Source organism: Ostrea edulis, chromosome 10 (genome assembly GCF_947568905.1).
Source record: "Ostrea edulis chromosome 10, xbOstEdul1.1, whole genome shotgun sequence".
Lineage (NCBI taxonomy): Eukaryota > Metazoa > Mollusca > Bivalvia > Ostreida > Ostreidae > Ostrea > Ostrea edulis.
Genome location: NC_079173.1, coordinates 4,734,399 through 4,756,250, shown reverse-complemented (window position 1 = coordinate 4,756,250; position 21,852 = coordinate 4,734,399). Strand labels below are relative to the sequence as shown.

General features: G+C 36.9%; 1 protein-coding gene across 1 annotated transcript; it reads right to left on the bottom strand.

The window, feature by feature from the left end:
- Positions 1 to 6,568: 6,568 nt before the first annotated feature.
- On the bottom strand, positions 6,569 to 8,557 carry LOC125666539 (E3 ubiquitin-protein ligase Midline-1-like). Its single transcript, XM_056151676.1, has one exon. The coding sequence runs from the start codon at positions 8,555 to 8,557 to the stop codon at positions 6,902 to 6,904; it is 1,656 nt and encodes a 551-aa protein (XP_056007651.1). The 3' UTR covers positions 6,569 to 6,901.
- Positions 8,558 to 21,852: the final 13,295 nt, after the last annotated feature.

Sequence of the window (21,852 nt, the reverse complement as noted above, 5' to 3'; positions counted from 1 at the left end):
GGCCAATGACCCCATTTATGGTAAAATGGTGGGGACATTCTAAAATTTATTGGGCTGATATAATGTACATTGGGGCCATTTTTTCTTACCAAAATTTGTTCATTGTCCGTCATCATTGTCGTAGGGGTCATCATAAACTTTTCACATGTTCATCTTCTTCTCCAGAGCCAGTGGGCCAATTTCAATCAATATTGGCACAAAGCATCCTTGGGTAAAGGGAATTCAAGTATGTTCAAATGAAGGGCCACACCCTTCTCCAAGGGGAGTTAATAGCGAAATAGTGAATCTAAATTAACATCTTTAAAGAATCTTCTCCAGAACCACTGGGCCGATATCAACCAAACCTGACACAATTCAAGTTTGTTCAAATGAAGCGTCGTGTCTCTTTCCAAGGGAGGTTAATAGCGAAATTTTATAGTGAAAATACATCGATGACTTTTGTAAATCTTCTTCTCCAGAAATAATTGGCCAATTTCAGCCAATCATGGCACAAAGCATCCTTGGGTAAAGGGGATTCAAGTTTGTTCAAATGAAAGATAATCACAACAATGCAAAAATAGGGTGTGATTGTTTAAAAATTATCTTGTCAGGAACCACTGGACCAGAAGAGCTGAAATTTACATGAAAGCTTCCTGACATAGTACAGATTTAAGTTTGTTAAAACCATGATCCCCGGGGATTCATTAGGGCCACAATAGGGGATCAAACTTTTACATTCAAATGTATAGGTAAAATCTTTGAAAATCGTCTTCTGAAAAATCACAGAGCCAAAAAAGTTTGCTTTTACCAGAAAGCTTCCTGAGATACTAGTGTAAATTCAAGTTTTTTAAATTATACCCCCAGGAGAAGGGTGGATTGATTGATTGATTGTATGTTGTTTAACGTCCCTCTCGAGAAAATTTCACTCATATGGAGACGTCCGGAGAAAGGTAGAGTCACAATAAGGGATCAAAGTTTTATATACATGTGTACAAATATTAAGGGAAAATCTTTAAAAATCTTCTTCTCAATAAACATTGGGCCAAAGAAGTTTACTTTTACACGAAAGCTTCCTGACATAGTGCAGATTCAAATTTATAAAATTCATGGACCCTGGAGGTAGGATGGGGCCACAAAGTTTTACATGTGAACACATGGTGAAAATCCTTTTATCCTTAGGATAGGAGAAAGCTGAAGATAATGAACAGTGATCAATGGAGAACTATTCTCTGAACTTTATGTTCAGAAATAATAGGTTGGAGAACTATTTTCTGAACTTTGCGTTGGGTGGTGAGGGGGTGAGAACTGATTTCTGAAATTTACGTTGGGAGGTGATGGGGTGGAGAACTATTTTCTGAACTTTACGTTGGGAGTTGAGGGATGGAGAACTATTTTCTGAACTTGACGTTGAGACGTGATGGGTTGGAGGACTATTTTCCGAACTTTGTGTATTGAGGTGACAGGGATGAGAATTATTTTTTGAACTTTACACTGAGACAAGAGTGGATGGAGAACTATTTTCTTTACGCTGGGAGGTGAGGGGGCACGAAACTTTTCATTGATGTCGTATAGGACTTAATGTACATTTTATTTTGTATACATAGATAAGATATTGTGTTATGAGTGTTTTTAAATTGACGTTTGTTCTCAAATTGGTACATTCAGAATGATTACATGGATTTTTGTAGACATTCTTGTTCTAATAGCATAATATTATGGTGGGAAGAAATCATTTTGGTTACCTATTACTTAATGTTTAAATCAATTTTACAGGGTAGCAGTTACTTGAGATGTCCGGCTGATGGATGAAGATAATTTCCCTGAGACTCTAACATTTTGTAGGACTTGAATAGCTCTATTGCTGTAGAAAATGTCAGGTTTGTTAATGAAATTATGTAAAATGTTTTATTCCTCATTCAGAGAATGGCTGGGGCATATAGTGTTAAACCATTTTAGCTCACATGAGCTGAAAGCTAAAGTGAGCTATTCTGATCAAATTTTGTCCAGCATCAGTCTTTTCATCCATCCAAAGGGGAGGTAATAACAAAAAATAGGGTAGAGTCATTTAAAATTCTTCTCAAAAACCGTTAAGCCAGAAAAGTTGAAATTTATATAAAAGCTTCCTGACATAGTGTAGATTCAAGTTTGTTCAGATTATGGCACCACAGAGTAAGATAGGACCACAATAGGGGATCAAAAATGGTGGAGTCATATTAGAGGATCAGAAGTATTACATAGTAATATAGAGGAAAAATCTTCTCTTTTTTTGTAAAATGATGAACCTTGAGAAAAGGCAATTGTATAGCTATGACACAGCTAGTTTTTTACTCAGGTGACCTATTGCAATTGGTTGTCGTCCGTCGTGCGTTGTGTGTTGTCCATCATGCGTTAACAATGGAACATTTTTAACTTCTTATCTTAATAACTGCATGTCCAATTCTTTTCAAATTTAGTATGAGGCATATTTAGGACAAGGGGACCATAAATTGTAAATTTCAGGATTCCTGCAACCCTGGGACCTATGGGGCGGCGCAAAAACTGCCCAAAATTGACCAATTTTCAAAAAATCTTCTCAAGAACCGCACACGTGTAAGAAAAACTAAATGCATATTGATGTAGAGCAGGAGAGTCTCTACCAAAATTGTACATTTCATGATCCTTGGGGTAGGGGTTCTGACCCCAGGGCGGGGCCAAGCTTGGTATATAGTGTTTATATGAAAAAAACTTAAATAACATCCTCTTTAGTGCTATTGATACTAAATTGAAACTAAATGGATAGAGCAGGCAGTCCTTTACCAAACTTGTAAATTTGATGATTCCCAGAGTAGGGGTTCTGATCCCAAGAAGGGCCAAACTTAGTATATACTATTTATGTGTAAGTTGGCTGTTATTGTATAAAATCTAAATGCATACTTATGAATAGCAAAAAAGGATGTACAAAAATTGTGAATTTTAAAACCCAGGGTTATGAAATTAGGATGGGTCCAAATTAGTCATAGCTTTTGATGCTTTAATGCTAATATACCTATTATTTAAAGCCTTTCATCAGTGTATGCACTTTTGAGGGCAGTGAAGTTTTCAGAACGCATCTTGTTTTATACTGTTCCTGAACATTGGAATTTAGCTTAGATGTTCAGAACAGGAATTTTTTTTCTAGATTCCATAGCCTGTGGGAGTAGTGTTGATACTTTTTCACTAGTATTCAGGTGACCAATAATACCTGTGGGCCTTTGTTTTCAAAAGCAGTATATTATCAGAGATAAATGTCAAAAGGATCCACATTACAGCTCATTTTCATATTCTAATCAAGTATTTTTTAAAATCATGCACACCTATAGAATCATATTGATACTGTCAATTTATAACATTGAACGCATCAGTGTGCTCTCAGCTACACTTTGAAGATCATCCGGAATTCAAAGGTTTCTTCATGCTTACATGGTTATTTTATCTCACATGATTTAGAATGACAGCTAATTGGTCATGTAGAAACTTATTTAAATACCCCTTAAGGGATCCACACTTACTTTTCATATAATTAAGAAATTATAAATCATCCCCCTAGCGGAAACCATTCCATATCCCTATTGACCAAACAAATTTTGATAAACAAATGCGCGATGTGTTCAGATAAAGATAGCACGTACTTTTAAAGACCTGCATATGTTTCCCGTAGCTCTTGGTTACGGTCATACTGATCCACATGTAAATTTTAATTCGCTTGTGAGTTGTATATCGTTATTCTTGCATAGTATATCAAAATACTGGATCTACCTATTTTCGCGTTCTCTCACTGGAGGGCAGCACTGTTCCTTGTCAGTGGCCATGCGTCTGAAGATTATTGTTGGAGGCTCAATATTTTTTGCAAGGGCCGTCAGAAAGTATTAATTTTCGCATTTAAACAAGAATTTTCAACTTTAGAAATGTATCAAAATTGCAAAGTTCATACCTTCAATAATGAAACAAAATTTTAGAAAACTATAGGAAAATTGTTATTTTGTGATTTTTGGGCAAAATGAGCTGTATGATCTCTTTGAAGAACTGTGAGCAGTAAAATCTCCAGAAGTTAAAAGAAAAATCGCAAATAACAAAAAAAAGAGTGTAGTCAACGACCATGTGTAATTAACTCTCTGCATTAAGTGTGGACATTTTATTAACACATGGGTATTCTTCTACTAATCAACTAAATTTGATTTTAACGTATTATTTTCCAGATATTTTAACATAGAATTGTTCAAGGTCTCTGGGATTCAGTAAAATGAAAGATCTCTTATTCACCATTCAAAAGTTATCAGCAAGTTGAAGTTCCAATAAAGGTTTTGGAGCTGGAGTGAATCTTCAAGGTCATTGTATCAAATATCATTTTATCAAAGGGTCTTGTGATAAAGAATTTGATATACAAAATATGAAAGCCCCAGCTTAAATAGTTCCGGAGATATGACCTTGTTGATGTTTTTTAAAAAGTTGGTCAAAGTCCAAAGCCAATGTTACAAGTAAAAACTTTGATAGCTATAAAGGTTTTGTCAAAAAATGCACACATGAAAAATGAATGACCCATCACTTACAATTCAAAAGTAATGAGCAGCAAGGTTCAAGTTTCACCTGAAGTTTTGAAATATGATACAAGTCAAACTTCAAGGTCAAGATTGCAAAAGACAATGATGTAAAATGAAAGGTTCTGTCAGTAAGAATTCATATACAAAATCTAAAGGTCGTACTTTAAATAGTTTAGGAGATTCTGTCTAAGTTTGGGTCTCTTAAAAATATCAAACGCTAAGGTTTACGTCACAAGATTGAAGTCTCTGGTAATGTCAGGAAGGTCTTTTTACATAGAATGCTGATATATGAAATATGAGAGCCATATGACTCCCAATTCAAAAGTTAGTAGCAATGTTAAAGTAGGGGAAGATATACAGGACAGGACAATATGCCTCCCCCTCCCCCGCTATAGTCGCAGGGGTATAAATCACTTGAATCCACACACCTGCTACACTTGAAAATGATTTGTTTAAGTGAATTATCTGCACTATTTAAACGTGTTTGCATATTAACATGACGAATCATGACCTTGCTGTTTTTTAGATGAATTTCAAGAACATTTCCCTATACATTCCCTTAAAAACGTGTGTCCATTACATAAAACACTTGAATCCACATACCTGCTACACTTGAAAATGATTTGTTTAAGTGAATTATCTGCACTATTTAAACGTGTTTGCATATTAACATGACGAATCATGACCTTGCTGTTTTTTAGATGAATTTCAAGAACATTTCCCTATACATTCCCTTAAAAACGTGTGTCCATTATTGTGGTTCCCCCCCCCCCCCCCCGCCTCATCCTTCCCCGAGGACCACATTGTGAACAAACTTGAATCTTCACTACCTGGGGATGCTTGCATATTGATATGATTAATTATAACCTTCTCATTCTTGTGAAGAAGATTTTTTTCCTTTATATCTCCATGTAAAACTTTGACCCACTGATGAGGTCCTACCCAAACCCAGGGAGGCCATGGTTTTAACAAAATTGTATATATACTATATCAGGAAACATTTACATCAATATCATTTTTTCTTGACCAGTGCTTCTTGAGATTTTAAATGACCCACCCTAATTTTGCCTTTTCTTGATTATTTTCCCTTTGACCCTTCATTTGAACAAACGGTACCGCTGTGGTGGTCTAGAGATTAGAGCGCACACCCCGCATGCGGAGGGCCGGGGTTCAAATGCTGGCCACAACAAACCTAAGTCGTTAAAAGAGGTAGTGACAGTTTCATCCTCAAACGCTCGACATTAGGTGTGAATGTCACAGGTCTTTGGAGATGACCTTAAAAATGGATGTCTGGTGTCACAGTAGGTGTGGCACGCGAAAGAACCCTCACTGCTCAATGGCCGTAAGTGGCGAGTATAGGTCTAAATTCAAATGTTAAACAAGATGCAATCAATCATTTGAACAAACATGAATTCCCTTTACCTAAGGATGAATGGTACCATTTTTGATTGGAATTTGTTAAGTGGTTGTGGAGAAGAAGATAATGTAAGAAGTCAATAACAACAGATAAATTTCAATTAGAAAAGCTCACTTTGTACTGTAGATATCGGCCTGGATAGTTTTGTGTGTTTAGAGCACCTGACTATTACATATGTAATACAGGGGTCTCAGGTTTGATTCCCGGTCCAGTCAAACCATTGATATCAATCTGGATAGTTCAGTGGTTAGAGCACCTGACTAGTAATACAGGGGTCTCGGGTCCAATTCCTGGTCCTGTCATATCATGGGAACGAAGGACCTTGGATTCGATTCCCAGTTCAGCCATATCTTCTTTTCCTTCCCATTACATTGACATATATGTAAACATGTAAATATATCACAGACTATCCTTGACAATTCAGTTTGATATGATTACACTTTGTTTATTTTGTAGGACGGTGGAGATTTAGATAAGTGGTGTGATGTTATTGATGGTAAACAGAAGACTGTGACCTTGAATCTGAAGATCTGTGATGAAGACTGGACGTTTGGGGTCACTCTCTGTTACAGTACTACAAATCTAAGTAAGTACTCAGTAATAATGTAAGACTGAACTCTGTATCATGTTTATCTAATATATACATTGTAAAATCAAACACAAATTAATTCACAAACAAAATAATGTTCTGTTAAACTCACAAACACAAGTACATGTTACACATCACAAACAGAGGACTGTAATTAACACAGGGCTGTAATTAACACGGGGTTGTAATTAACACAGGGTTGTAATTAACACAGGGTTGTAATTAACAAGCAGAAGGAATTAACCCAGTTATGTAATTAACACTGTGTTGGTAGATGTAATTAACACTGTGTTGGTAGATGTAATTAACACTGTAGAGCTGTGTAATTAACACTGTAGAGCTGTGTAATTAACACTGTGTTTAGAGATATTGGATTTTCTTCACTTTAGCAGTGCGACACTCAGCCACAAAGAGGTTGTCTCTGATGTCCACACATAAACCTGATGGACGGCGTAAATGACAGTGAATGTAACGGAGGAACTGTCCGTCCTGATCTAGGATGTGGATACGGTGATTGTCACAGTCTGCTGTCAGGATGTGACTCTGGCTGTCTGTAGTGATGCCGATTGGAGTAAATGATTGCTTGGTATAAGAGGGATGACCAGTGTATCTAAATCGGAGTTTTCCTGACTGATTGACCACCACTACTGCTCTAGCTGACCGGTCAGCCACACAGATATCCAGGTTCCTGTTCTCACTGAGGTATTTATAGTAACCAGATGAGTAGAGAGGACGACCCTGATCATCAAACTGAATGCTTTGTTTCTCTGTGGAGCCGGAGTAACGCACGACTTTGTAATTGTAATCATCACTGATCATGGTAACCAGGAGGTCGTTACCCGCGGTACAGCAGACATAGAGAGGTCTCCACCCCTGTAGTGTGATCACGGTCTGTATCTGTTTATTCTTAATTAAGTTTATAGTGTTATAATAATAGTCAATATAAACAAGATCTCCGTCCCGTGTCACTGCTATGTCCCGCGGTTGTCCCCCTGACTTGGTTTGTATTGATGTCAGTAGTTTACTCTGGAGGTTGAGCAGCTTCATGGTGTTGTTCTCCCCGCGTGTCCAGACTTGATCTTCACTCAGACAGCTAACACTGTATAGTCCTCTATACCCAGTGTCTATGGTGGCGGTGACGCGCGGCTCATCAAGCAGTGGTTTGACTGGAGGAGACGATACAGCTTCTGCTGACTTCATTGTGTCGCCATGTTCTGTGTTAATGGATAATGGCGGCAGAGAACTAAACATTTCATTGAGTTGATCTTTGTTTATTTTCTGAGCAGAGAAACTGGGTAATGTGACTCGGACTTTAGGCGGTAATGTTCTAAATTCGGAATTCCTAGATTTGTAAGTAGAGGTTAAGGAGACGTCATTTGATTTTAGGATTGATTTCAAGTCGGACATGATCTGTTTGAGTTCCGCCATTTTCTGTGTGATTTCTTCTGTGTTTTTCTTTATCGCGTCCAGATGTTTAGTTTTCATCTCCGTAATGGTGGATTTCCGCTGGTTGACAATGGCGGTAATCTCCCGGTGTAAGACTTCTCCTTGTTTATCGGCATCTGTCGTCAGTTTCCCGTAATTCCTTTCTAATTCGGCTTTCTCAGTTTCGACATTAGACACCATTATTTCATATCGGGGATAAATTCTGGTCTCTAATTCTTTAAGATCTTTTTGTAAACTTTCTGTTTTAGCGCTGAGTTTTTCCAGAATATCTGACATATCGTGACCTTTGTGTTTACCTGAAGTGACGCAGGTAGAACAGACAGGAATATCGCATTTTTCACAGTAAATTTCACAGTGTTTATCGGCGTGTTTCGGACATTTTGGGTAGTTAGGGGTAGCCTTTCTGCGTAAAAAGGGCACGACTTTGTGATCTTTGGAGGTATCTGAGAGGTGCTCCCCAACACAGGCCTTGCATAAGTTTATATTACAAAGTTCACAATGACTCTGTAGGGGGACAGTTTCACAGAGGTCACACAGTAGGACTTCCTGAGCACTGCGCCGGGGATGCATTTCTGATGTCGGGATCACACGAGAAGTTTACTGTTAAATAAATAAAAACGGAATTTAATTTAAAGATTTTGACAGATTACAACAATTAACGAAATAGAATTATAGTATGATATAAAACACAGTCGTCATTACTATAATAATAATCTAGTCTCACCTGAAAATCCAACATGGCCTCCCTGTTCTTTCGACCTTCCGTCTAGTCCTGAGCATTAAATACCTGTGCCGGCTGTCAGCCTGTATACACTATCTACGTGTTATCGCTTGAGTAAATACAGAGTGTATATAGTTTTAAAATTTGGTCTGACCTAGTTTATGTTGGGTAGGTTTGCTAACATTTACGTCAGACGTAAAGTTTCATTAAAAATTGGAATCTGCAAACAATGCATAGATATAACTTCTTTGATTATATCCCTTTTTATATTGAATTCGGCCTTTTGTGCAAATAGAATCATATTTATCGTTATCCGTTTCTGGTACTAAATAGTAAATACATATACATGTATGTGTTTTTATATACTTTTTTCTTTTGTAGAATGAGTTGAGTGGAATAATGAACCTCCAGATGTCTATGTACACGTGTATGAATAAACTGTTGTACTCGCGCGTGCGAGCTTATCCTATATTATGTGTTTGAGTTTTATTTCCTTAATATTTTAGGATTTGTTGAATTAGTGCAGGGGCGGATCCAGGAAGTTTAAAAAGTGCGGGGTCTAGCTACCATTAATTTTGGTTTTCAAAGGAAGGAGGAGTCCACCCTCAAAATGTGTTATTTAGAAAGTCTTTTGACGAAGGGGGAGGTGTCCAACTCTCAGACCTCCCTCTGGACCCGGCACTGTAGTGAATTACAACAGAGATTATAAAAAAGGACTTCCTTCCAGTGATTTATTTCATAATGATGTGTTTGTTATTATATGGCGGATCTAGAGGGGGTCCCCCCCCCCCCCCCCCCCCCCCCCAGGTCCCGCCCCCCCCCCCTCTTTTTTTTGCGGATCAACAAATTGAAGTTATTCAATTTTAATGAAACTTTGAGTCTAAATGATATGAAAGGTGGATACTTGCTTCGTTCAAATTTATCAACAACAGTATATCATTTAATTCTACGGTAAATAAGACGAAACACTGATATATATAAATTACGATATTTTCGTCAGATACAAGTATCACTTAAGGTAGCTCACTACACACAAAAAAATTATTTAATGGCTTGTTAATACACTTCTTATGAAGTATGGTTTCACCATCGAAAGAGTGATAGAAGCTTTCAATTATTTTATATGAATTTTTGTGATTTTCCCGGAATGATTAGAATGGTGTTTTGTTTGCAAATAAGAGATTCTTGCGTCCAAATGTCACTGCGATTTCGTTCATGATATGAATATCTGATAAAACATGCCGAGAAGATTCAGATATAAACATTCTAATTTTTAAAAAAAAAAATATTTATGAAAATTGAAAACGCTATTTGCTCAATATTTTTAAATCTACGAATAAAATCTTCAAAAAAACATGTCAGAAAAGATATATATCCAAGAAATATATTATAAAAAATAATTGAAACGAAATGACCAAATTTTAGATATAATCACTATATTCAAACTGGATCAAAATTGGTAGAAATCGCTAAAATAATTATATTGTTCCTGATTGTATGTACTGTTCATCAAGAAATTAGTTTCCTTTATAAAGTAGTTCAATTTGTAAACCATTTTACATCAAGGGAATGTAGTTTTCTGATTACAATGTTCTCATGACTACTTTTTTTTATAATTCCGATCGGGCTTTTACCCTTTAAAACATCCTTTTTGAAATTGGATCTGAGTATAGCGATAACAACGACTAGAACTGGGGGAACAAGCAAATTAATAAGACATTTTCATGTATAAAAACCGTCTAAAGATCCTCGTAAGATATTATGTACACAAGCAGAAGATGTAAATGTAAATAATGTGTGTGAAGAGTAGCTTAAAGATCATGACCCCCTTCCCCCTTTCACAATTTCCTGGATCCGTCTATGTGTTTACACAACAATCCTCTGAGACCAAAATATGTACATCATACGAAAGCCTATTAGTATCATTTAAAAAAAACCCACACATTCCATTATCTCGTAATTACGAGAAAAGATCTCCTAATTCGAGATAAATCCAAGTTGTACAACTCGTGGATAATTCTGGAAACGCATTTGATACTATTTCCCTCTTTGTTGATTGGTCAGCAAATTGAAGTGATCTTATTCAAAGTGTGTGTGACGGTACATATTGTCGCCCGGCGTCGCATGATTTAATTACGGATAGTTTAGAGTTTCCATAGAAATTTAAAACTTCATCTCATTAATAACAGAGCCATGACGTTAATCAGGTCAATATACAAGGACCCCCACGTAGTGCACAGGGGCTTGTGTGGAAACATCAGGACCCCCCCCCCCCCGGAAAATAACTTGGGTTCAGCTTCTCTACACTATTGTAGGTTAAAGTTTCTTTAATTCATGTCTTCAAGGGGTAGGTTGAGTCCACAAGAGGACAGCAATGTTCAGGGACATACAATGTTACTCTTTAAGATAATCTCAAAATCAAAATTGTCATCATTAGTAGTATATTCATATTGTAATCGTCTACAGATGGTGCAGATTCAAGTTTGTTCAAATGATGACCCCCAGGGGTAGATTTCGACCATAATAGTGGAACAAAGTTTTACGTGAAGGTATACATTAAAAGGACAACAGGACAATGGTAAATCATTATTGATATACAAACATCAGTTCAAACAATGGGGGGGGGGGGGGGGGGGGGGGGTCTCAACAGAATGCGCTCATGAAGTATGCTAGCATAAATCGTGACAGTTCCTGACTTAGTGTATTTTTCGAAATGAAATTAAGATAAAGTGACATTTGCAACAACATCCCAAGAACGTCAATTCCAAGTGAACGTGTCAATTTCAATCATGTCGCGGTTCTACAGTAGACGAGAAACCGGACAAGATTGAAGCACAGGCACTCGACGTTTTAAATATCTATAATAAAAAAAATTGTCTTCCTGTAAACATAATATTGACAATATTATGTTTACAGGAAAACAATTTTTTTTTATTATAGATATTTAAAACGTCGAGTGCCTGTGGATTGAAGGTGTTGTTTATAGAAATGTAGCACAGACCGACAGTAATTCACAAACTCGACTCCTGTCCAGGTGCAACTGGTGTCGAAGTTAATCGATATCTTAATAATTGTAATAATATTACCTTAAACCAAATAATAAAATGGATTAAACTTCAGTTTCTAAGACACCACAGGAGGCTGAAAACTACCACATCGACTACAATCTGAATACCACAAAACATTTTTTTTTTCAAATGTAAATTTTACTATCATCCTTGCCTGTTTATATTTTACTGAAGCCTATCGGTGCTGGGACATACGAATGCGCAGTAAATTTTATTTCGCATCAAATTTTATGCGAAGTAAAATAATGCGCATTAGATTGATTCGAGTTAAATAACGTTCACACGGCAGTAAGATTTAATGCGAAGTAAACTAATTCATATTAAATTCTTATGCATCTCTAAATTAAAGGGTGCGCTATAGACTATATCATTGAAAATCATTTTATAGATAGTTTAATGAATTTATATTGTGTAGATACAGAATTCATTGTTCAAAACACTATATACCGGTATAACAAATCGCATTTTCCTCTATGAACCAACCAATTTCAGCACACGACACAATCCGTTCATATTGACTATGAACGGATATTATGAACTAGTTTCAGCGCCGGATCCAGGAATTGTGGTTACGGGAGGGGGGCACTTTATGAGGCAGAGGGTCGAGGGGGCGAAGCCCCCGGAAGCTCCAGATTTTATGGGGCTTGGAATATTTCTCCTATTAAGTCATTTGTACTACTTCCTTTCATTTTAATAAGGTGAAACTAGTAGACGCACAAACATCCACATCATTTTAAAAACTAAAGAGAGAGAGAGAGAGAGAGAGAGAGAGAGAGAGAGAGAGAGAGAGAGAGAGAGAGAATTATCAAAAGGTAGTGAAGGGCAATATTAATGACAGTTATATTTGTCCTCTCCGAAATTGTTATTAACGTATTCAGTTTGTATCAACCGTGCTCCCTATAAAATGAATACAACACACTATATATTGCCCGACAGCCAGCCGTACGTGCATGACGCCGCCATTTTACATAATCACAGATCACACACATGACCGATTGCTTTTGCTTTTACATATGACAAGCAAAGAAAATTGTGCATGAAATATTCAACTTGACAACATACATGCAATATTCTCCCGAAAAAAAAACAACATCAGGGCCGGCCAGAAAAAAAAAAAACTAGAGATAAAATGATGATATTTACCAATGAAAAACTCTAGAAAACCCGTGTTCCTTGCCAAGTGCCGCTGGATGTAGGGAGTTTGTGAACGGACCTCACAAAATACCAATAATATAAAAATCAATATACATTAAGTTATAAAATTTTGTTTAACCCGTGCAGAACGGCGGCTAGAAGTGAATACTTTAACAAAACCAGCTCTTAAAAACCCCTTACTAAGCATTCTGTACAGTATGGTGTCCGGATAGGGCCATTTGTAAAAGCGTGACTGCACGTTAGTTACATCACGCCAACAAGCAACACACCTTCGCGCTCTCACGCCAACAAGCAACGCGGCAATAAGCATCACGCCAACAAGCAACTCACATTCGCGCTCTCACGCCAATAAGCAACACGCCTTCGTGCCGTCACGCCAACAAGCAAGGCGCCTTCGCACCGTCACGCCAACAAGCAATACGCCTTCGCGCCGTGTTGCTTGTTGGCGTGACAGTGAGATGGCGAGTTGCTTGTCTGCGCGAAGTCGCGTTGCTTGTTGACGCGAAGGCCTGTTGCTTGTCTGCGCGAAGGCGCGTTGTTGGTTGGCGTGACGGCGTGTTGTGACTAACGCGCAGTCACGCTTTTGCAAATGGCCCTATCTGGACACCATAGTACAGGCCTTACCATTTTAAATACACATAATGAATATAACATTTTCCCACTATACTATCGAAACGCGGGAAAATATAAATATCCACTCCTATAGTTTACAAGGAGTGTTTCCGATATTGCTCTATGTTGAGTCAGTCAAAACAAATGAAGATATCAGAATTGTGTTCCTATTATATACCATACGTGTTTGTTTTGTCTCTTCAAAGGTCTAAAATTGTTTGTAGTGGGTTCGTCATACAACGATATTGGATAGAATATGGTACATTGTAGTAAATTAATCATGAGTTTATTTATATGAGATAGCTAAATTTCACATGGATAACCAGTGACTGATTCTTAATTGTCAACATTTTCACCAAACAGTTCAGAAATTACCCCGGTACATACTATTAGGGGTTTTATAAAATTCCTTATTAAGAGTGACAAATTTTTAAATATCACCTTCTCAAGGAGAAAAATCCCTTTAAGAAGATGAATCCTATGTAAAAAATTATACGTATATGCGACCCACTTGATCTTTATTTTTTCTGCAACATATTCTAGTGTTTGTTTGTCACTTGTATGGTGAGATTCATCTGTGGCAAGAGCTGGTATGATGTCTTGAGTCAGAAAGCACCAACAGTTTTCTATGGAGCGCCAAAATAACAAACTCAAATATTTGAAGATATCTTTAATTATTTGAAGGTATTATCAATTCATTTCATGCATGCAGCATTCCAATCAAAGATTTCTTCAAGTAATTAATGATATCTTCAATTCTACATTATATATATATATTGCGAGCATGAATTGAATTATTGATATCATTATTCATTCTGCTGAATTGATGCACGCAATCATTTAATTCTTGCTCTCCTCAAATGAATTATAGTTTAATGATATCAACAATAGAATTAATGCGTGCTACAATTTAATTGAAGAGAGCAATAATTCATTAATGCTAACATCACTTAATGTGCGTAATGATTGAATTATTGCTCTCTTCTATTGAATTAATGATATCAGTAATTAAATTGATACGTGCAATAATTCATTTAGAGAGAGTAACTATCTAATTAAGAGATATAAACCTCAATTCAACCTATCCACAATTGAATGAATGATTTCTTTAATTGAATTGTTGATCTCTTTAAAAAAAACATCAGGCGCGCATTAATTACTTATGAAATAGTCTTGTATATGATTAAAAAATCCTCAATTGAATTAAGGAGATAATCAAGTCATTCATACAGGACTCTAAATTAATGTTTGCATGCAATATATCTACGACATGGATGTGCGCATCAATTGGATTGATGAGAACAATAATTGATTTGATGCGCTATATTATTGGATTTCAATTATTTGAGCTTATGTAAAACATTGATAAGATTTTAAAAATCAACCTGGTGAATTTGTATTACAAAATTCATGAGAGGATACGTCCATTTTTTTTAACAAAGATAGAAGGTAATTTAAATTTATGCGCAATGTACCAGGTTCAATTATCGGCGTGTTTCAGACGTGTTTGAATTAGGAGGGGGGAGGTCCAACATGTAACATGTTTAGTGGATATTTAGTTGACGGCATTTGGTGGGAGCGAAACCAGGAATTATCCAAGAGAAGGGCGTAATGAGTACCTAAGGCACGAAATCTCTAAACAAAAATATCTAAGATGAAGCAAAATCGTGATTGTTGGGGGTTCTCTAGTACAATTTTGTCCTCATATTTCAAGGTCAGATGACAGTCAAAATTGACATAATGTGCACGTACATATCATAAACATGTAGATCTATATCTTTGTAACAGTATATGAAGGAATCTTTGTAACAGTATATGAAGGAATCGGGAGCAAATCCTGATTCTGAAGTTATGTTATATAAACTGCTGTTATAAACTGGATTTTCAAAGAATTTATGGTTTTTGCAACGTTTGATTAAACTTTTCTGTAAGGCCACATACACACAGAATGTTCATTAAAATGCTCCCTTTTAAAGTGGAATTAGGATATCGCGTAACATTTCTTTACAAAGATATCTAATTTTTATTTATGTCAAAAGTCAACTAAAAAATTAAAGTAATACAAAAATGTATATAATTATGAATACATGTATTAGGTCTTTTAGGCACAGTATTACAGAATTTTGATTTTATTTATTATACTTTTTGGTCGAATTACAACAGTCTGGCCCGTACAACATGCACTGGCAAACGCGGAAGTCTATAGTCATAAAAGTGTATATATAAGAATAATTATCATAATAAGTTATTATCACATTTAAAGTTATGATTATGGATACTACTACCCCTAGGCCTCCCCCGACCGGTCGCGGCAGTTCAGTGGTAGAGCGTTCGCTTCGTAACCGGGAGGTCGTGAGTTCAAACACCGTTCATGCCTCAAACCTAAGACGTTACAAATTGGTAGTGATTGCTCCTTCGCCAAACGCTCGACATTTAGAAGTGAATGGAAGTGAGAATCACGGATCTTTCGGATGTGACCTTAAAAACGGAGATCCCTTGTCGAACATGTAGTAGGTGTTGGCACGATAAAGAACCCTCACTGTGACCCTGAACGCTAAGGATTGGTCTAAATTCTTGGTACTCCACCTACAACTGGTGACGTCTCAATAGGAATAAAATATTCTCGACGGAACGTAAAATCAATCAATCATTCAATCAATACTACCCCCCCCCCCCCCGCCTCCTTTGATTTTCTTGCGGCGATAATTTCAACGAAATGTGTGGATTCCCAGTCTATCCCATCCCAATTTCGATTTATGTAATCGTTTCACGCTTTTTTGTAAGCTTTAGAGATTGGCCTTATTATACCGGAAGAAAGCCAATCTATTTAACGTGGTGAGAATGATTGTTTGGATGTTTCAGAGTGTTTGATGGATTGTGCATATCAGAGTATTTAACTGGCTGTGTGCGTCAGTGTTCAATTAACCGTGTGTGTCAGAGTGTTCAATTACACGTGTGTGTCAGAGTGTTCAATTGCCTGTGTGTAAAGGAAAGTGTTCAATTGCCTGTGTGTAAAGGAAAGTGTTCAATTGCCTGTGTGTAAAGGAAAGTGTTCAATTGACCGTGTGTAAAGGAAAGTGTTCAATTGACCGTGTGTAAAGGAAAGTGTTCAATTGCCCGTGTGTAAAGGAAAGTGTTCAATTGCCTGTGTGTAAAGGAAAGTGTTCAATTGCCTGTGTGTAAAGGAAAGTGTTCAATTGACCGTGTGTAAAGGAAAGTGTTCAATTGACCGTGTGTAAAGGAAAGTGTTCAATTGCCTGACTGTAAAGAAAGTGTTCAATTGACCGTGTGTAAAGGAAAGTGTTCAATTGCCTGTATGTAAAGGAAAGTGTTCAAATGCCTGTGTGTAAAGGAAAGTGTTCAATTGACCGTGTGTAAAGGAAAGTGTTCAATTGCCTGACTGTAAAGGAAAGTGTTCAATTGACCGTGTGTAAAGGAAAGTGTTCAATTGCCTGTGTGTAAAGGAAAGTGTTCAATTGCCTGTGTGTAAAGGAAAGTGTTCAATTGATAAGCAAAAATTCAAGGAGTGAATAAAATTATATTTCACAAATTTCGACCGCAGCAATGTCTTCTATGTTGTTTTTAGTACCAAATATTAAATTTTCGTACTAAAATACCAATAACTGTAGAAGTGTTCAGTTTCAGGTGGGAAGTTAACGTGTTCATTTGACACGCGTTACACGTATGTGTGCTTGTGAGTGCTTGTGTGTGTGTGTGGGGGGGTGTATGTGTGTGTGTGTGCGTGTGTGTGTGCGTGTGTGCATGCGTGTGTTCCCTGTAGCTCAATGCACTAAAATTTTATTTAATGGTTTGCTAAAACACATGTTTTATTAGATATTCATATCATGCACCAAATGACAGCGAAATTTGGACACAAGAATCTCTTATTTGCAAACAAAACGTCTCTTTATCATTCCGGTAAAAATCACTAAAAATCATATAAAATGATTGAGAGCTTGTATCACTCTATCAATGGTGAAATGAAGTCTTCATTCAAAACTTTAAAAAAAAACAAAAAACCTGACAACAACGCAAGACTGACTGATTGTATTTTGTTTAACATCCTACTCGAGAAATTTCCAATCATATTGAGGGTACTGAGTAAAATCCGGTCTCGCTCCCGGTCTTCGGTCTCGGTCCCGTGACTTAAACCCGGTCTTCGATCGGTCCCATTCCCAGATTTTTTTATTCCTTAAAAAAGATTATATCGGACTGTAAGAGTCCCATATCTCGTTGTTTTAAATATGACAGTGTTATGCATGCATTCTGATAGTTAATTGATCATGTCATTACTCATCTTAGAAAACAATACGGGGAAATTTCGGGACCGGTGGGACCGACAAAATAAAAACCATGTTAAAAGCCGGTCCCGGTCTCGACATTTTCCCTCAATAGCCGCTTTAATATACCTTTTCATAAAAAGATAAGGATGTGATACTCAATGACATCCCCTTGTACTAGATACACGGGCTTCTAAATTATTGTGCGTGTGTGTATGTTTTTTTTTTTAAATTCCAATTTTCCTATTTAATAGGTCAAACTCGAACTCAGCTACGTGATATTTTCTCCCACATGAACGCGTTACACTAATTGTTCATCAGAAGATATAAACATGGGAGGGAAATAAAATATATATGTACTTATCCCGGTGTGCTTGTTTCTAATTTAGTGCTAGTGATATCTAAAAATGTATTTCATTTCTTCCATTCAGGTCAACATCAGTTGTTGTTATACACCTTAAAAGATTTCTTATATAAAGCTAATTACAGGGTTTGACACTAAGGCACGTCCGACCGACCGAGTCTACTAAATGTTAGGTCCGGTCGGGTAAAATGTCTATTTACTAGTCCAACTGGTCATGTTTAAAAATAAACAACAAACTTTACTTTAAACCACAAGATATTTTATTCTTAGCTAAAAAGAAAAAAAAAATAACTGCAAAGAGTTTGAGAGCAAGTTTGATCCGCGTGAAGACACAAAACTCTATAGTTCTAATAAATAAGTCGGGTGTGATGTTTTACGACATTTACACAATGTTAATATATGTTTCGGATAAATATATATAAATTGAATTCATTTTCATTAAAAAAAAAAAAAGAGTTTAATTGAATTAAATATCTATAAGAAAGTCTTTATTCAATTAATAAATTACGTCATGAACAACCCTTTTTCGGTGTTGATATATGTGCAGGATTGTCTCTATATATTTTTATTGTGACGCAAACATCTAGAGATTTCCATCGCCGATTTCTCATTATGACGTGCTGCCGCATCTGGGACCTTTTTTCGCAGTCGCATATGCCTTCTCGTCCTCAAGGAAAGATGTCCCAAGAGAAAAAAAAAATGAAAAGGTTGGGAAGACTCAAAATAGGGATTATGAAATAGAAATTTAAAACAAAAACAGTTTAGGTCATTTTATTCTAAATGGACTAAATGATTTCCGTGCCGGTAAAATTTAAAGAAACAGAAAATGTGTTTGGAAAATAAAAGCATCAAATAAATGACAAGCTTAAAGATTTTTTGGAGACAATTAAATATGCTTTAGTTCAAACTTAACGTTTGTAACTTAAATTAAGTACCGGTATCTAAATATGGAGAAACTATCAGTTAACGTCTTTCTGGAAAGTTGGTCGGGGCTAGTGGATGTAAGGTCAGGTCTAGTAAAAATCATTTGAAGTAGCCCGACTGGTCTAGTGCTCAAAAAAGTAAATGTCAAACCTTGTAATACGATTTAGAAGTAACATTTTTACTGTTAAACCAATTCTCACACTCGTGGTCTATTGACAGGTCAACAGTTTACAGTTTACGAACTGTTGACCGGGCAATAGTCTGCTTTATTTCTACTGGCTATATATGTCACGTGGTTCTCGGTCTGCTGCTATGGCGAGGTTGACTTATGAAGATACAGAATTTAGTAGATGGCGAACACGAAACACGAAAAATGTAATTGTTGATTTTTAATTAGGATATTACGTAGGTTTTCTTTTAAACTAGTGGAAGTGTTGATAAATGTATACAATTCCTCAGTCATGTTAAAAGTTCGAAGTCAACAAACCATATCACATGGCATGTGCATCCAGTAAAAACAACCTAAACATTGAAAGTGTATAACTTTATAACATTGTATTTATTAGAACTATAGAGTTTTGTGTCTTCACGCGGATCAAACTTGCTCTCAAACTCTTTGCAGTTATTTTTTTTCTTTTTAGCTAAGAATAAAATATCTTGTGGTTTAAAGTAAAGTTTGTTGTTTGGCCCTCGAACGGATCTGTTGCCCTCAGCCTACGGCTTTGGGTAACATACCCGTTTTCGGGTCAAACAAAACAGCTGTTGTCCTCGATTGATTGATTGATTGATTGATGTTTTCCGCCACACTCAACAATTTTTCAGTTATATGGTGGCGCCCAGTTTTTATTGGTGGAAGAGATAACCCAGATACAATGTACCTGGGAAGAGACCACCGACCTTCTGAAAGTAAACTGGGAAACTTTCTCACTTACCGGCTCGAGTAGGATTCGAACCCGCGCCGACAGAGGTTAGAGGCCGTGTGATTTTGAGCGCGATGCTCTAACCACTCGGCCACGGAGGCCCCTTGTTGTCCTCGAACCCAGTCAGTAACTGTATACTGGTGTATAACGAACCCGGTCTCTCTACATGTGTGCATACTAACATTTTAACTGTTAAACCAACTCTCACACTCATGTCTATTGACCGGGCAATAGCCTGCCTTCTTTCCATTGGCTACGCAAGTCACGTGATTATCGGTCTGCTGCTTTGTTTACGCAATGGCGAGGTTCAGTGATTTAATTGATGATGCAATACAGAATTTATTAGATGAAACGCTAAGAGGGAATACCACCGTATACAACGTCACATTGGAGGAGTCGTCACTGTGGAGCATGAGGGCTCGGCTCCGAAGCGGGGAAAACGACGTAGTATCACCGAGTATGAGATCGATTTTCTGATAAACTACACCATATTTCTGCAAAAATAATATTGCATAGAGTGTGGTAGATATATTTTGACCATTCAAATCTGTCACCGAATTTCAGAAACCCGTTCTTACCTCAAACACTTCGTTCACGTTTCACAAGGAGGTCTACAAAGTTGAAATTGATGATTAAAAACCATCTTTCTTGGTCACTTCATCTTTGTGCCTGCTTGATTTGCTTGATAGAGAGTATGTATATCCCGATACCATGATTGTTAATTATTATATCGCCCTTTTACTTACATTTCACATGTAATTTGAACAAAATCTTACCAATTTGTAATGTATCGCAAAAGGGCTCAAATCTGGCATCCCTCTAGGAGTATTCTATATATATATTTCAAAGTTTCGTGAGATATATGTTGTGTAGTGACTGGTTACATTCTATACTGACAGGGTTATATTGTGTAGTGACTGGGTTATATTGTGTAGTGACTGAGTTATGTTGTGTAGTGACTGAGTTATGTTGTGTAGTGACTGGGTTACGTTGTGTAATGACTGGGTTATGTTGTGTAGTGACTGGGTTATGTTGTGTAGTGACAGGGTTATATTGTGTAGTGACTGGGTTATATTGTGTAGTGACTGGGTCATGTTGTGTAGTGACTGAGTTATGTTGTATAGTGACTGAGTTATGTTGTGTAGTGGTTGGGTTATGTTGTGTAGTGACTGGGTTATGTTGTGTAGTGACTGAGTTATGTTGTGTAGTGACTGGGTTATGTTGTGTAGTGACTGGGTTATATTGTGTAGTTACTGGGTTATGTTGTGTAGTGATTGGGTTATGTTGTATAATGACTGGGTTATATTGTGTAGTGACTGGGTTATGTTGTGTAGTGACTGGGTTATGTTGTATAGTGATTGGGTTATGTTGTGTAGTGACTGGGTTATGTTGTATAGTGACTGGGTTATGTTGTGTAGTGACTGGGTTATGTTGTGTAGTGACTGTGTTATGCTGTGTAGTGACTGGGTTATGTTGTGTAGTGACTGGGTTATGTTGTGTAGTGACTGGGTTATGTTGTATAGTGACTGGGTTATGTTGTGTAGTGACTGGGTTATGTTGTGTAGTGACTGGGTTATGTTGTATAGTGACTGGGTTATGTTGTGTAGTGACTGGGTTATGTTGTATAGTGACTGGGTTATGTTGTATAGTGACTGGGTTATGTTGTGTAGTGACTGTGTTATGCTGTGTAGTGACTGGGTTATGTTGTGTATTGACTGGGTTATGTTGTGTAGTGACTGGGTTATGTTGTGTAGTGACTGTGTTATGTTGTGTAGTGACTGGGTTATGTTGTGTAGTGACTGGGTTATGTTGTGTAGTGAC

Excerpts from the sequence above, each read along its gene's own strand:
- LOC125666539 (XM_056151676.1), bottom strand. The coding sequence starts at position 8,557 with ATGCATCCCCGGCGCAGTGCTCAGGAAGTCCTACTGTGTGACCTCTGT.